The following is a 14,532-nucleotide window of genomic DNA, read 5'->3' as shown; positions in this document are numbered from 1 at the left end:
AGAAAATATGACGGATTCCTTAGAAATTGACGATACTTCTCCTATCCGAGGAGCGTATTTTATTTCCATCAATTTACAATATAAGAATTGTTTTAAATAACAGTGAACTGATCATTATCGCCGTTGCTTTGTCAATGAAAACTACCGACCCCACCCCATGTCCCCTCTCCCCAGTCCCCCGCAGTGCCCCCGTATCCTCCACAAGAAACGAAAATTAAGTTAATCAAATTTTCTTGTTTGAACTTTACACATTTCAATTTTGATCAATTAATGTTCTGTTTTCGCTTTTCTACTTTATGCTTTGTAGGGAATTTTCAGTTTATTTGTATTTTGAATTGCTTTCATGCCAATTTAATTTCAACCCCTCATAGAGGAGATTATATCGGATTTTAGCTTATCTTTTCAAAGAGGAAAATTCATAAAGTAACTAGAGATTTGAAAGCTTCGTAGGCGTTCTCTTCCATCATTTTCTTGTATAGATGATAAAACCATCTGAAAAGGATGACAAGTTATTTTCGTCAGAGTCGTCATTTATTTTGCTGTGTTAAGACTCGCTTGTTGTTCGTCCTGAACTTTGACCTTCTGAAGTGCTTCGGTTGCTCTTAACTATTGTTTGAAGACAAGCCAGGTCATTACATTAGGAGATGGGTCTCAATTGATTGGCGTATTTTTTTGGTTAATTTGATCATTTGCCAGTTTGTTCATTTTATGTGTTTTTTTGATTTTTTTTTTTTTTTTTTTTTTTTTTTGATTTTGACCGAGTCTCGTTTCTTTTGATTTAGATCGAAGCTAAGGGCGGAATTTGCCATTACATTTGTATTTTGTATTTATTGAAAGTCTTTTGTGTAAAATCTAGTATCAACTCTGCTAGAATGTGGACTAACTTGATATATATGTAATAGAACTTTCCGTAAGTGGTGACCTTCAATGGGGCCACTAAACAATTGAGCTGTGACGAGAGCTGTCAGCTTACACAAGGTTAATGATTCAGTGTTTGTACGTATCTGAGAAAATCACGATGCGTCTATTTACGGGTTATGGTATGCAATGGGATTCGACTGTGTTTAATTGTTGTTATCTTAGTTTATTGTACTTTGGTGATGCACTATGTACTCGCGTGGACTACTTCACATAATCAGGTGTTTTTTTGCGGCTGGAGAGGCTTTGCGGAAGTGTTCGAGGGGAGTTTTACAGAACGGTTTTCTATATCCTTGTTTCTCGGCTGTTGTATAGTTATTCAGTTCAAGAATAATTAAATTCACTCTGTAAGTTAGCCTGGTGGTTTTTGTTTCTTTGTGCACGTGGACGTTCTTTAAATTTTGTAACAGTAAGGAAGTGTGCCATGAGCGCTCGCCTCTTTAATCTGCTTATTTCCCCTTTCTTAATGGTAACGCATTTTTATCTTTCTTTAACCCTTTTCCTCAGCTGGCTGATTTTATTTAACCCGTAAAACAACATCTACTGTAGCAGTGAGTCAAAAGAGCCATAACTAATAAACGAAAACCATGAAATTGGTATTCAGTAGCATCTAATTGTGCAACAACTATTTCACGGGTTAGGTAAAATCACTCTGAGATTGACACCTTACTGATCCTGAATGCACTCAGTATTATTACGGCCGAAAGAATAACATGCACGCTGTGACAGAACAGTCTTTGACCTAAGAATGCCCATTTAAGGACAGTTTTCTGAGAAAATATAAAAATAGTAGTCGCAATTGCAGACAACAGTCTCCTGTGAAGTGGTAGAGATGCATTTTGGAAGACATTACTGATTTTAAAAGCCGGAAATAGAACATACATTTTCCAGGCACAGTGAAAGAAAAGAAAGCACTTTACGCGTCGACTGCATAGTTCAAGGAGTTGTCGAACTTACGAACACATGTAATTTTTAACTTGATTGAGACCGCAAACTGCCAAAGGACTTCCTAGGGACATTTGCTCATGTGCTCGCTGTAACGTGTGTTCAGCGATACGATACAGCTTAGAACTGGACCAGAAGGCTTTTTGTTATTATATCTCAGCTGAATTTTGAATTGCTACTGAACAGGCAAATCTAGTCTTCGGGCATTTCCGGCTACGGCAGTCAGCTACTAAAAATGTCCTACAGGAAGAATTTCGAGCAGGATCAGTTAAATTTCTTTAAGAATTTTGGCAATCCGATCTATTGCTTTATCTAGATTTCTTCTGAATTTTCTTTGGCTCCTGTCCTTCTTTTAAGAGCGCCCAGTATTAAACCGATTCATGCGCACATGAATGGACAATGTCAATGTCAACAGTGAAAAGCTATTACTTTACTAGGAAAACTTTTCCATTGTTCAATTACAGACAGTTTCCGTTTGAGACGTCAGATGTTTTTGTGTCTAGGTTCCAGACCCCCACTGATACAGTATAAATAGCTTTCCAAAAATTTTAACGGAGATACTATTGAAAATGTATGTTGATTAGCATACGAAACGTCAAGTTCATAAAATGCATGTTTTTAAAAATGTTTATCACCGCTGTTTGTTTTACATTTAATCAAGCTGAGATGGCCGAAGAGCAAGCTAGAAGCTAATAAGGACTACTATGAGAAGACGTGCCAGCCAGAAGAAGGCATGTGTATCAAGGTCTGGCAGGATGTAGATAGTCCCCTAAAGAGAAACGGGAAGCAAACCACCAGAAAGTAAAACTATTTTCTACACGTAGCATTTAGAGTAATTTTCGAAGCATTCTACTACATTGTCTTATATACGGCTTAAATTGTAACGCAATCGCCAACAGCATAATGTCACGTGTTAATCGTATTCAACGTCTGGGCCGCCTGTGATGACATCAAGGGCCCAACATACTCAGCCGTAACAGGTGTTACAGCTTACAGCCCTTGTTGCCAGTCCTGTACAATCACATCTTGTATCCAAGGTGCAACCATTTCAGCGACTTCCTCTGAAGATTCCAAAACAAATGCATGTTTAAACTTCCTTTCACAAAGATATATCTCCCCTTCAGGAAACTTCTTTTTCATGTCTTCATAATAGGAGACTGGTGCCCAATGGTCAGTTGTTCCATAGTAAAATATCAACTTCTTCAAATTTTCTTCAATCACCTGAGAAAGAAAATTATTAATGTCAGAAACAATGGTGTCCATTATCAGTTGTTTGCTTCAAGAACTGTATGGCATCCGAGAGCGTTTCTGACCATTCAGATGAGAGCTAAGCACTGTGCTGTTCAAGGTGGTTCTACCTTTTAAATCTATGTATGAAACCCTGGTGTGTGACCATTCAAAGTAAAGCTATTGAGCAGTACTTTCATGTAGTGGTTTATTAAGTTGTACAAGGTGGTTCTAACGTTTTAGTCATTGGATAAAACCCTATTGTGTGACCATTAATTCAAATGAAAGCTATTGAGCAGTACTTTCATGTAGCACTGTTTATTATGCTTTACAAGGTGGTTCTCACTTTCAAGTCTGTAGATGAAACCCTAGTGTGTGACCATTCAAATGAAAGCTATTGAGCAGTACTTTCATGTGGTACTGTTTATTATGCTGTACAAGGTGGTTCTAACTTTTAAGTCTGTGGAACACACTCTTTCGTGTGACCATTTAAAAGACAGCACTTTCATATAATACTATTTGTTTTTTTAATATTTATTCTTGGAAAGTGATATCAAATTTCATTCCTTTTTATTTGAAATTTGACACTCTAGGAGTGTGCTGTTTTTAAAGTTCGTCTCAATCAATATTAAGTAAATGTGTAGATTCTTTTCAGTCAGTTGTGTCTTGAACTTAGACTTCAATAAAAAAAATGTGAGGATGAAAACTTAGTGTGTGGCCACTTAAATGAAAGCTACTGGGCAGTACAGTCTACTTTCTCGTAGTCTCACATGTTACATGTTCAATACTGTAGACTTTCTAACAGTCATATGCCTCTTCTTGTTGAATAAGGCTGGTATGAGTTGGTTTCACCTGCTCTCACTAATTCGTGCTGCAAATAAAACGCATGCTTTGTATTCAGTCGCCCTCCCAGCTCTCTAAGCTTCACCTGTAATCAAATCTAAATACCTTCTTCTAAAGCGAAATTTCAAAACTTTGTGAGTGTTAAAACGCAGACTGCAAACTGCAGATTGCAGACCAGGGATTATTTTCTAGCATACCTCTTCATCTGGGTCAGCCACCTCTTTCATCTCATCACGTGCCATTGTCAAACAACCACGTACAGACTGTGGAGTGAGAAGCTTGAGCACTGAGTCCACCGAGCTCAGCATTAAATTCCTCTTGTTGCTCAACGTACGCAGGTAAACAAGAAAAAGCAGTGACTGCAGCTATTGCAAACCACTTAAAATATGTCCCCATCGGAGTAACATATCTGCCACTGGGCGATATTGCCATTCTTTCAATGGTCGGAAACAATAGAATACTTTTGGTCACATCTGTAGCTCTATTACAGTTGTTAAGAAGGTGAAGTATTATGTAGGCTCCTATAGAATGTCCAATGAGTATTATTTTAGATTTTGATGGAATGTGCTCCTCTAAGAATATCTTCGTGTGCATGATTTGTTCATCAAGACTGAGTGGAAAGCTGTTTGATTCAGTTGCATCAATTGGACTTGGATTCGCTGGATAATCGTTTGTTGGGGAATGACCTGAAAAAGGAAATGACATATACCATTAAATCCCGGGAGACTCCCATATAAAAAGTATGGAGCGTGCATGCGGGAAATTTTGAAACTAACCCCTAAGCCGGGGTACCAAGATCCTGTTTTGTGGGGATAGCTTTAAACTTTTTTTTACCTCTAAGAGGTACCATAATTCTAAAGCAACACATTAATTGACACTTTAAGAATTTTTAATAGCTGCGATAGAGACGATTGTAAATGAGTCAAAGATTCCCTGACATACTTTTTTCTGCTCAATACCCTAAAAGGTAATGCGAAAGCTTCCGCTGTGACCCATTTGAGGCTGAGCATCTTTAGAGGAACCAAAACCGCTCTTTTAATCCCTAAAGGGCACGACAGGCTCTCCCGTCCACCCCGGGACCTCTGCTTTTAGACAGTTTCCATAGGTGGACACCCACTGAAAATAGACACTTAGTAATGGTCCTAGCCACATACAACCACTAAACTCTCAAACGTCTCCATAACGGCCACCTTAGGGACAGAGAGATGGCCGTTATGGGGAGGTACAGGTGTAATATGACACCTGCTTTTTTCGGGGTGCAACAAATATACTAAGCCAAATTGCAATGCGGCGTTGTAAAAGAATGAAAAGTTTACAGGATCGCGTTCATTGAAATGCCAATATTTAGGTCGAACAAGCAGGATAAAAATGCTTTTTTACCGAGTAGAATCCTAATCAGAATCTGTAAACATTTTTGTGAGCAGTACCAGCAGGCATTAAATTTGGAGTTCAGAATCTAGACTCAGCTCCTTCTGAAGGATATTCCAAGAAGAAGACTATGCTTATTAATATAAATATTGAGTTGGGTATCGGCTAGCTAATATGAAGAGAGGATCAATCATCGTCCTCTCTTTATAACAGATATAACATATATTTGAAAGGTCACACACTAAGGGCTCATCCATAGAATTAAAAGTTAGAACCACCTTGTCCGGCATAATAAACAGTACCATATGAAAGAACTGCTCAATACGGATTTCATTTGAATGGTCACACACTAGGGTTTCATCCACAGACTTATAAAGATCGAACCACCTTGTACAGCATGCATAATAAACAGTACCAACCTCGTTCCCAGGGTCTCTCATCTTACCGCCCCCTGGAGCGAGCGAAGAGAGACCCTGGTTGGGTCTGGTCACGTGTCTCCCAGAATCTGAGAGATGACAATTAAATTATTGAGGCGATGGGCGGCCTAGTAGGAATTTTGTTTATACTTAGCCCACGGGAGTGCGGAACGTGTTGTCACCAAAGTAAACCAAGAACGATATGATGTTCTGCGGCAATGTACGGCGGTAATATTCTGCAAACGGCGAGGAAAACTTATCCATCATCTGATAGCGGAAATCCAAGTCGCTGAAGGTTGTATGGTTCAGTGAAGGACGTTACATATTGTAAAAATCTCCTCAAGAAGGTGAATGGAGAATTGCACACAGCGGCCGAGGCTGTGTATGGAAGATGTGTGACCCATCTTTACCTCAGAATGAAGTGTAGGTCTTGTTACCGGCGATTAAATAATTTTAGAGAATTCAGGGTCTTTTAATTGATCACTGAAAGCCAAAGTCACTTTGAAAGGAGCGAAAGGGTGAAAAGATTTATTGAAGTTTCACCGCGCCGTCAGCGCCCCGAACTTTGCAGAGCGCGAAGGATAATACAACGAACTCGTCGCGGTATGCATTTCGCCGTCGTTGCTGATAAAATGGATTTATCTTCGACCAAAAGGAGGCTAGAAAAAGAAAAATTTAATTTTTATTGTATCGTTAATAAATTAGTGTACGTGACGCAAACGGTTCGAGAGAATTGTGCACATTTTCATTTAATTTTCGATCTCTCCGGCGACCTTTCTTTGCTTTAAGCGTGTTTCTGAGGGGCACTTTTTATGCCGTGTAATTAGAACAAATGGAAATTATAAGTAGAGCGGAGTCGCTTGATAATGTTACAGCATATTTTTAGAGGTCGTAGGTCTGCATGGTTTCCGCTGTTAACTGCACGTCGCTTCTCAGAGTTTGACACCTCTGTAATTTGCCATGCCGTGCTTATACTTTGTTTAGGTTCGTTTCTATTGCAAGATATGTTTTAAGGCTCTAAGTATTGGCTCTCCAGGAACAAAGATTAAAACATTCCGTGAACATATTGCTTACTTGCATTCTATAATGTGACGGCGCAGGTGACGGCGGGCCCGGCTCAGCTTGCTGGCTATTTGATTAGAACTGTTTGCAAGCACAGTGCGTTGCACGAATATCATATTTATCTTCGTCCAGCTTTTCTTCAGAGACTGCCGTAGGTTTACTTTGGGAAGGCTATACGTTTTCCTATAGACGCTCTTATTTATTTACTTTTTTTTTTTTTGCATCAATTTGAGCGAGTGCATCCAAAGGAGAAACAACAATTACCACGGGATGAAATTGGGCTGCTCGACGTCCACAGTTGAAATATGACTGACTTTCCATAAATCCAGTGGGTAAGACGGCAACACTGAAAATCACGACCACTAAATTGCCTCGAGACAGACTTGCTTAACCTTTAGATAAACGTTGGAACAGATATTATTCGAAATTTCTGATCAGCCTGAAAGCTAAGTATTGATAAACGCCGTGGGTAATGTGGCGGTCACAGCGCGCGACAAAGCTCAACGCGACAAACTGCTGATTACAGAGGACCCCTCCCTGATGTTCTCAATTGTCAAAGTGGCACGTGACCAGACCCAACCAGGGTCTCTTTTAGCTCGCTCCAGGGGGCGGTAAGATGAGAGACCCTGGGAACGAGGTTGAAACAGTACCACATGAAAGTACTGCGCAATAGCTTCCAATTGAATGGTCACTCACTAATTTTTCACACTCAGAGTTTAAGTACCATCAATCAATTAAAACTGTTTTTTTCACGCACTTTTTTTTCCTTTTCGATGTCGCAAATCGGCCAAAAATCGATCGGAAAAAGCAGCGTATTCAGAGGTTCGTAAAATCGAAAGTAAAGACTGTTATTGTAAACTTCTAAATGTAGGTCGCATTTGTACTTCCTTTCTTTTATATATATATATATATATATAGCTAAATAGATCGCAATTTGTTAAGATATCAAATACTTCACGTAAATTCTGAAAGCGAACGACACAGGACAACTAAACGAGAGCTCTACATTAACTCTATTTTGAAATGCTCAAAATACAGTGCTTATATGTATTGTATTTTTTAGCAAAACTCCGTGTTCAAATAGTGTTCATTGTAAACATTGTATTTTATCTGCAGTGCTGAGGCTAGAAGACCAATGGCTGTGAATAATTAGCAGATATCTTTGTTTATTATATGGAGAAGAGTGTTTTACTGGGAACTAAACCACTCGTAGATTCCATACGCCACTTCATCCGGGACCCGAGTGGCGTATTTTCCGTATGTCACCTTTGTGAGTGTCGTATCGTTCAGTGACGTCACGATTCCCGCCTTTTGCTTTCGTTGAATTGGTTTCTCCATATAATAAAAAGAACATTACACGTTGGCTCGAAGATATGAAAACTCGGGCCGCTTAGGAAAACAATATCAGAATTGTCCTTTATTTACCAGCCTAAAACACTAGTACTGTAAAATATTCCATTCACTTCGTAGCTATGACACGTCCGTGACTATATGTGAATTCATTCGGCTTTCAGAATTTCAGAATGCTAGATCGGATATTTAAATACGCAACGTGCATTAGACGGTGAGGATTTCCCTTCCCGGGATTTAAACATGCAACCGTAATACACAGTCAAGACGAAGAGCACTTACTCTCAAATACTCTGTCGTAATAGCTGTTTGTAAGTTTTGACAATAAAGTTCAGTTCACTTCAGAAGTCTAATACATGTATGGGAAACTTGAAATCATTAGCACTGAGTAAGCAGTTGAATGAGGGAAACTGTTCAAAGTTTATGCAGGCTGAATATTGTGTCACTATTGTAGGGGACTACAGTGTAATTTCTCGCTTGACTTCAACAAGAATGAGGTATCGGGACTCTGAGACTTCAACTACTCCGCTACGTCTTCAAATGCCGAATAAATTTATCTTCAAATACAACTGTGAATCTCTTCCATAATTACTTTTAAATAGCGCTCATTGTTCGACGTTGAACTTACCATTTGCGTGTTGTCTTTAGCTAAATATTATTAGGAAAGGCTGGGCGCAGGTGAATTGTCAAAAATTATCTATCTCGAATAATATTAAAGCGGATTTAGTAGCATATCTTGGTCGCCAGATAGATAGTAGGTCCACATCAACGCTTTGGCCGCCTTTACTCAAGCATGTTTGTTTTATCAACGTGTTGATATATAACATAAATATTTTAATAATGGCCTCATCATGGCGTTGAAACAATACTGAGCACGTAAAACACTTACAGGCGAAGCAACAAGCACGAGAAGAACAGTGACTGACAGCAAAGAGTTTCGCAACAATGCTCAAAGTAATGTGTCGCCAACCGAAAGATGCACTGGCATACACTGACCTTGACACATGTAAATACATAACCAGAAACACTCGGTGAATTCACCGTAACTAAAGAGTAAGGTATACGTAATTTATTGTATGGCTAGCTCCGTCAGCGGTCAAGATGAATCAAATCCTGCGCTGTGATTGGCTACCCGAACGGGCAAGATGGAGCTATCTTGCCGCTAAGGACTACCCGCCGTGTCCCGCAAGAAAAATTTCCCCGAAAGCCATATAATGAATCCTTTATTGACCAAGATGGCTTGATATTGGCTTCGTTCTTTTAATTTTTTGCGAGTTTATGTACCTCGACTCCGTCTTGGTCCATAAACACGCAAAAAAAGAACTTGGCCAATATCCAGCCATCTCGACCTTACACTTGGTCAATAACCCATATTTATTAACAATTTGCTTGAGTACAGAAGCGCATGAGTGTAGGAAAAGGGACCCAATGACTTAAAACTCTGTTGTGCACTATTTTACGATTGTTTATTCGTCGATGGCTGACAAGCAAAGTCTGAAAAACTTGACACGGCGTAATAAACAACACTGCTTGAAAGTTCTGCTCAATAGCTAATTATTGAATTGTCACACACTAACTAGGGTTTCATCCAGAGACATAAAAGTTAGAATCACCTTGTAGAACATAATCTCTCCACAGACGTTTTTCTTCTGTTCCCCAGCTACACCCCGCTGAGTTTTAGTGCGCGTGTCCCACGCGGCGGGTTAATAATTCGCTAAGCTGGCGATCTCCACGAACTCAAGACATACTAGAGGGTGTGTGGACAGACTAAGTAGAACATAATAAAACAGTACCACACGAGATAACAAAAAATTTGAATTTTGTCAAATTCGGCACGAGTAGAGCCCTGTTGGCCAGGGTAAAGTTCCAAAAATCAATCATCTTTTTTAACGTATTTTTTTAGTTCGAAGTCCAAAGAATATTGGAAAAACGGGAAAGGAGCTTCAAGCAAGCCAAATGCTAGTTCCTGATCGAAAACGTGGCTCTCAAGATGTCAATATTTTTGTCTGTTGGGCACGATATGACAACATACTAACAGTAAAAGTTGTTAACTTCGTGTTCGGGATGAGAGAGGGAGGATTTAAACTCTCTCACAGAGTAGTTGAGGCAAGTGGCCCTTTGACAAAACTACTTAGAAAAAAAAAAATTGCCTCTTTCCCACTCTCCAGAGTTTTTTGGTATTAAGTGTGCTTTGGTCATTTGCATACTCTATGGGGCTACTAAAGTAGAAGAATGTAATTTTTTGAGCATGCCGACGTTTGTCGTGGTTTTCTAATAGACAGCAAACTTCTGTACCTAGAACCAAAACAAGCCTTTAAAGAGTTCGAAATGGTAAGGAATAAGCATCAGGAAGACTCGACCGAGGTACAGAGGGTGATAATGGCTCAGAAGCAATGATGCTGGATCTTGAAACTATGATCTCAGCTCAAAGAATTGTGAGTTCAGTTCAAAGCAGGGAGAATTAAACTTCACTTCCACTTTAAAAGAGACTTGAGTTTGTTTTTGGCTTTGTAGACGGCGACAATAGTTTTAAAAACATGATTAAAAAGGTTGCTTCGGTGCAATATCACGCAAGGCCTTGCTTTCAAGAGTCGCAATCCCACGCTAAAAACCTCGCCTTGATAACCAATTTGAATTCTCTGAACTATGGGATTCTTTGGCGATTTTAGGCCGTAAACAATCTCGTACAATCTCGTTCTTTCAGTAACGGCTTCAAACTTCTGGCGCAGGTCGAAAGCAAACCGAGTCAAATTCGAGTTTGAAATTGTTGTTAAGTCGTAAGCAAGTTTTGATGCAAAAGTTAAAATAAATGAAAGTTTAAACTTTTACTTGCTACAAAAGTTAAGGACACTTGGTGATAAATTACATGGTCAACCGTCGCGCTACGATCGCTGAGATAGAATTGAGGTCTATCTCAGCGATTGTTGGCACAGTGATCACTCTGATCACCGTCTGAAGAGTTGTTTCCATATGTTGTACCGAAACAAGTTCAAGACTTCATTGCAAACTTTAAATACAACTACTACGATTTCCCTAAAGGCGGGTTTCACAGAGGCAATTAGATACGACTACCATGATTTCCCTAAAGGCAGGTATAGCAGAGGCAATTAGACGTTGACAATTCTCAATAACAGTGATAAAAAAGATTTCTTTTCGCCTAGATAAGAACGAACACAAACACAAAACAACGCGTTATTTTCACCCTGCTCTATTTTATTGTTACAAGCTTTTATAACGGTGTGCCTGACACGTATTTATTTTCTACGTTAGCACTCTCAAAAGACAATTCATAATTACTACAAACAAAAAAAAAAACACAAAAAAAATCCTTACTCTATTATACTTTCTCAATATCCTTTTTCTAAATCCTTTACTTGAATAAAATAAGAAATCAAAACCAGCTGGAATCCTGTAACTTGCAACTTATCCTGGTATGATGTTCGTGGAATTCAATCAATTGAAACTCAGCATCAAGATTATCCTTCTTAAGGGATAATTTCACGGTTCAGCGCATGTACAAGTTATAACGTGACTATAAACTACTACCTTGTTCATTTTTTTTACTGAGCCACATGTAGTTCAGCAACTACAGACTATAATTTGTGAAACCAGAAAGACTGATGTCCAAATTTTATCAAGATGTCAGCGGATTTATCAAGCAAAACTTCGAATTCAGTTTAGTCAGTTAAACGTTAAATTTTTTCATTCGGCGGCTAAGGTCTTGCTCTGGACACACACACACGTTATCTACTTTTATTCGATTGGTGGATAAACAATAAAGGTATTAATTAAAACAGAGAGTAAGAAATTCTAATGAGAAACATTACTGCTATCACCGTGTTACTGTGACTGAGGGGAAAGTCTGACAGGAAATTCAGTTCTCGCAGAAGTCATTAGCTCGGCTAACATTATAGCTTGTTATAACACGGAGCCATGAAACCATCCTTTAATGGCTATTACCAAACCGTAAGCCGCTCAAAGTAAACTGTTTATCTTCGACTAAGGATACGTGACTACTCGATTTTGTACTAACCTATTGATTGAGATATCATCGGCGATATTGAAATTTTCTGATTATAATTATAATTTACCAACAGTTTCTATATATACTTGAATAATTGCAAAGGTTTAGTTGTTCTGTTCAGGGTGTGTAAAACTAAGACTGCAAGCTCCGCGATTTCTTCAGGTAGTTTCATAGAAGACTTCGACTTCGTCAGGTCGGAAGCTGCGACTACCCGCCAGGAATGATCGTGTGAAGGAGGATCCATAGCTGTTGCCAGGTGGCGGGCTGTAGATGTGTCCAAGGCCTGAAGCGTGTGAGTTGGTGTTTGATGCAGCGTTGTTGGCAATGTGAATATCGTGTCCAGATCCAAATGTTGGTCCATAGGAAGAGCAGCTGTAGATGGAATATTTTCTCCGATAACTATACGCTCCTGTTTGATCTAACTTTAGTGGCTGCCAACCAGGCTTGTTAACCAATGAGAAGAGAAAGGCTGCTGAATCGTAGCGATATCCACAACTGTAACCTAATTTGAAATACACAATGGAAAAAGAAGTCCAAGATCAATGATGTTTACTGACACTTTGGAGAGTTTAGTAATAAGGTATTACCGACAACGTTAATTTGATTGGCCCGCAAAATTTTACTATTATTCCTAGCTCGGCATTATTTCTTGTAGTGTTAATCTTAAGTTCTCCGGTTCCTTTATGTTCATTGTCTCCTAAGTTTTTAATGATTTCAATTCTGGGGTAGGCAAGCCCGGTGCGAGACTGGAAACAGCTGCCCCAGTTTCAGACTGAACATGATCTCCACGCCCTGTTTTATAAATTTCATAAAATTAATATCGAGCTTTAAAGCTGTCAGTTAGCCAGGAACACCATGCCATATAAAAATGCAAGTGTTTCTATCGGCCTGTTTATCTCGATGAGTTATCCAGAAAATTCTTAATATCATTGACTTATTTGCCTTTCTTTGGTATTAACCTTTTTTGTTTCCTTGCTTAGGGACCGTTCATTTTTTATGAGGGAGGGAGGGCTGGTGGGATTTGGGAAGCACCATTTAAAAATCGCATGACTCCCCCTCAGCTTACCAATTTTTTCACGTGGTCCCCCCTTATAGCGGTCATTTTTTGGGATGACCCCCCCCCCAAAAAAAAATTGAACAAACAATATTTAGATTTCAACTTTTTTAATATTTCTCTATTATCCCCCTACTTCACGTTTTGTGCTCACTGTGAAGACAATATTTACAATCCCTATACTACAGAGAGCTGTTGTTTGAAAAACAAATAAAAAGAAAGAGAAGTCAATTTCGGATCTCCTAGTTATGGCTCGCCCTGAACGTGTGGCATTTGGCCTCTCATTGGCATCTCCCTCATCTGAATTGATGAATGCCCACAGTTTTAATGTAAAACAGATCAAATGTATAGAAGCTAAGTTGACGAAGGTCACGCAGGACATGGAAGCACTAGAAAATAAGAGCAATTATAACAGCATATTCAAGGGCATACTCAAACAGCACATCAACAAAAGGAGAAGGAAAAAAGAAAACCGCAGAAAGTCAAATGAAAGAAAGAGGAAGCGGACTGAAAACGACGTCCAACGAGTTTATGGAATCTGTGTGGGAAACCCGCTAGGAAATGATCTTCCACAATGCCTTGTGTACCCTCCTAGAACGGCCGTCTCGGAAGAGTGTATTAAAGTTGAGGATGTTGCCACGTCGTTATTTAGAAGAGATGGGCCATACATCGCACAGCTCTTGGAAGGGAATTATTTCACCAATGCTGCAAGAAGCAGAATGACCACCAACCTTGAGCAGGAAGTCAGAGATTATGTTTACACCTTCATGTACCCTGAAGAGTACACTCTGACGGAAAGCATTGCTGCTTCTTGCAGCATCGGTGAAAGAGACTCCCATAGCAGCACAAGCGGCGACGAAGAACTCGACGACAGGGAAGATGAAGATGAGTGCCAGTGAAAGTTGCATTCGAAAATAACAGTGTTAAATACTTCTTTTCAGTAGCTACAAATGCTTTTTGTCGCCAAACGTATTTTAAAGCAGAAGGAAAGTTTGTAATAAATTTGTATCCTGCCTTCTATGTTTATTCTATAGCAATTTTTTTGATATTCAAACATTATGCCATTTTAAAGTTTTACTAAAATATTTCACTTGACCCCCCCTTTTTCCCTTATTTTTTTGGGATGGCCCCCCCTCGAAAGCCATTTTTTTTTCGCATGGCCCCCCCCCCAAATCCCACCAGCCCCCCTACCTGATAAAAAATGAACGGTCCCTTAATGATTCGAAGCGGTTGTACCGCTTCCTATAAAGTTCTTCCATCCCGATATCTCTCTAAAACCGTCACGAATCAGAAAAGAGGCACGTAAACACAGCAAGTAATACACC

General features: G+C 39.3%; 1 protein-coding gene and 1 pseudogene across 1 annotated transcript in view; both read right to left on the bottom strand.

The window, feature by feature from the left end:
* Positions 1-2,716: 2,716 nt before the first annotated feature.
* LOC149105856 (lipid droplet-associated hydrolase pseudogene) lies at positions 2,717-4,638 on the bottom strand (annotated as a pseudogene).
* Positions 4,639-11,321: 6,683 nt separating this feature from the next.
* The window catches only part of LOC149105850 (uncharacterized), a 37,667-nt gene continuing 34,456 nt past the window's right edge, over positions 11,322-14,532 (bottom strand). Inside the window, exon 18 of the mRNA XM_089271552.1 lies at positions 11,322-12,655. Coding sequence (XP_089127678.1) covers positions 12,312-12,655 — 344 coding nt within the window. The 3' untranslated portion in view covers positions 11,322-12,311. The remainder of the gene's footprint in view (positions 12,656-14,532) is intronic.

Source organism: Orbicella faveolata, unplaced genomic scaffold (assembly GCF_042242905.1).
Source record: "Orbicella faveolata isolate gen_17 unplaced genomic scaffold, um_ofav_v1 contig_34, whole genome shotgun sequence".
In the NCBI taxonomy this organism is placed as follows: domain Eukaryota; kingdom Metazoa; phylum Cnidaria; class Anthozoa; order Scleractinia; family Merulinidae; genus Orbicella; species Orbicella faveolata.
The sequence above is the reverse complement of the archived record's forward strand: the minus strand, read 5'-3'. Positions and strand labels throughout refer to the sequence as shown.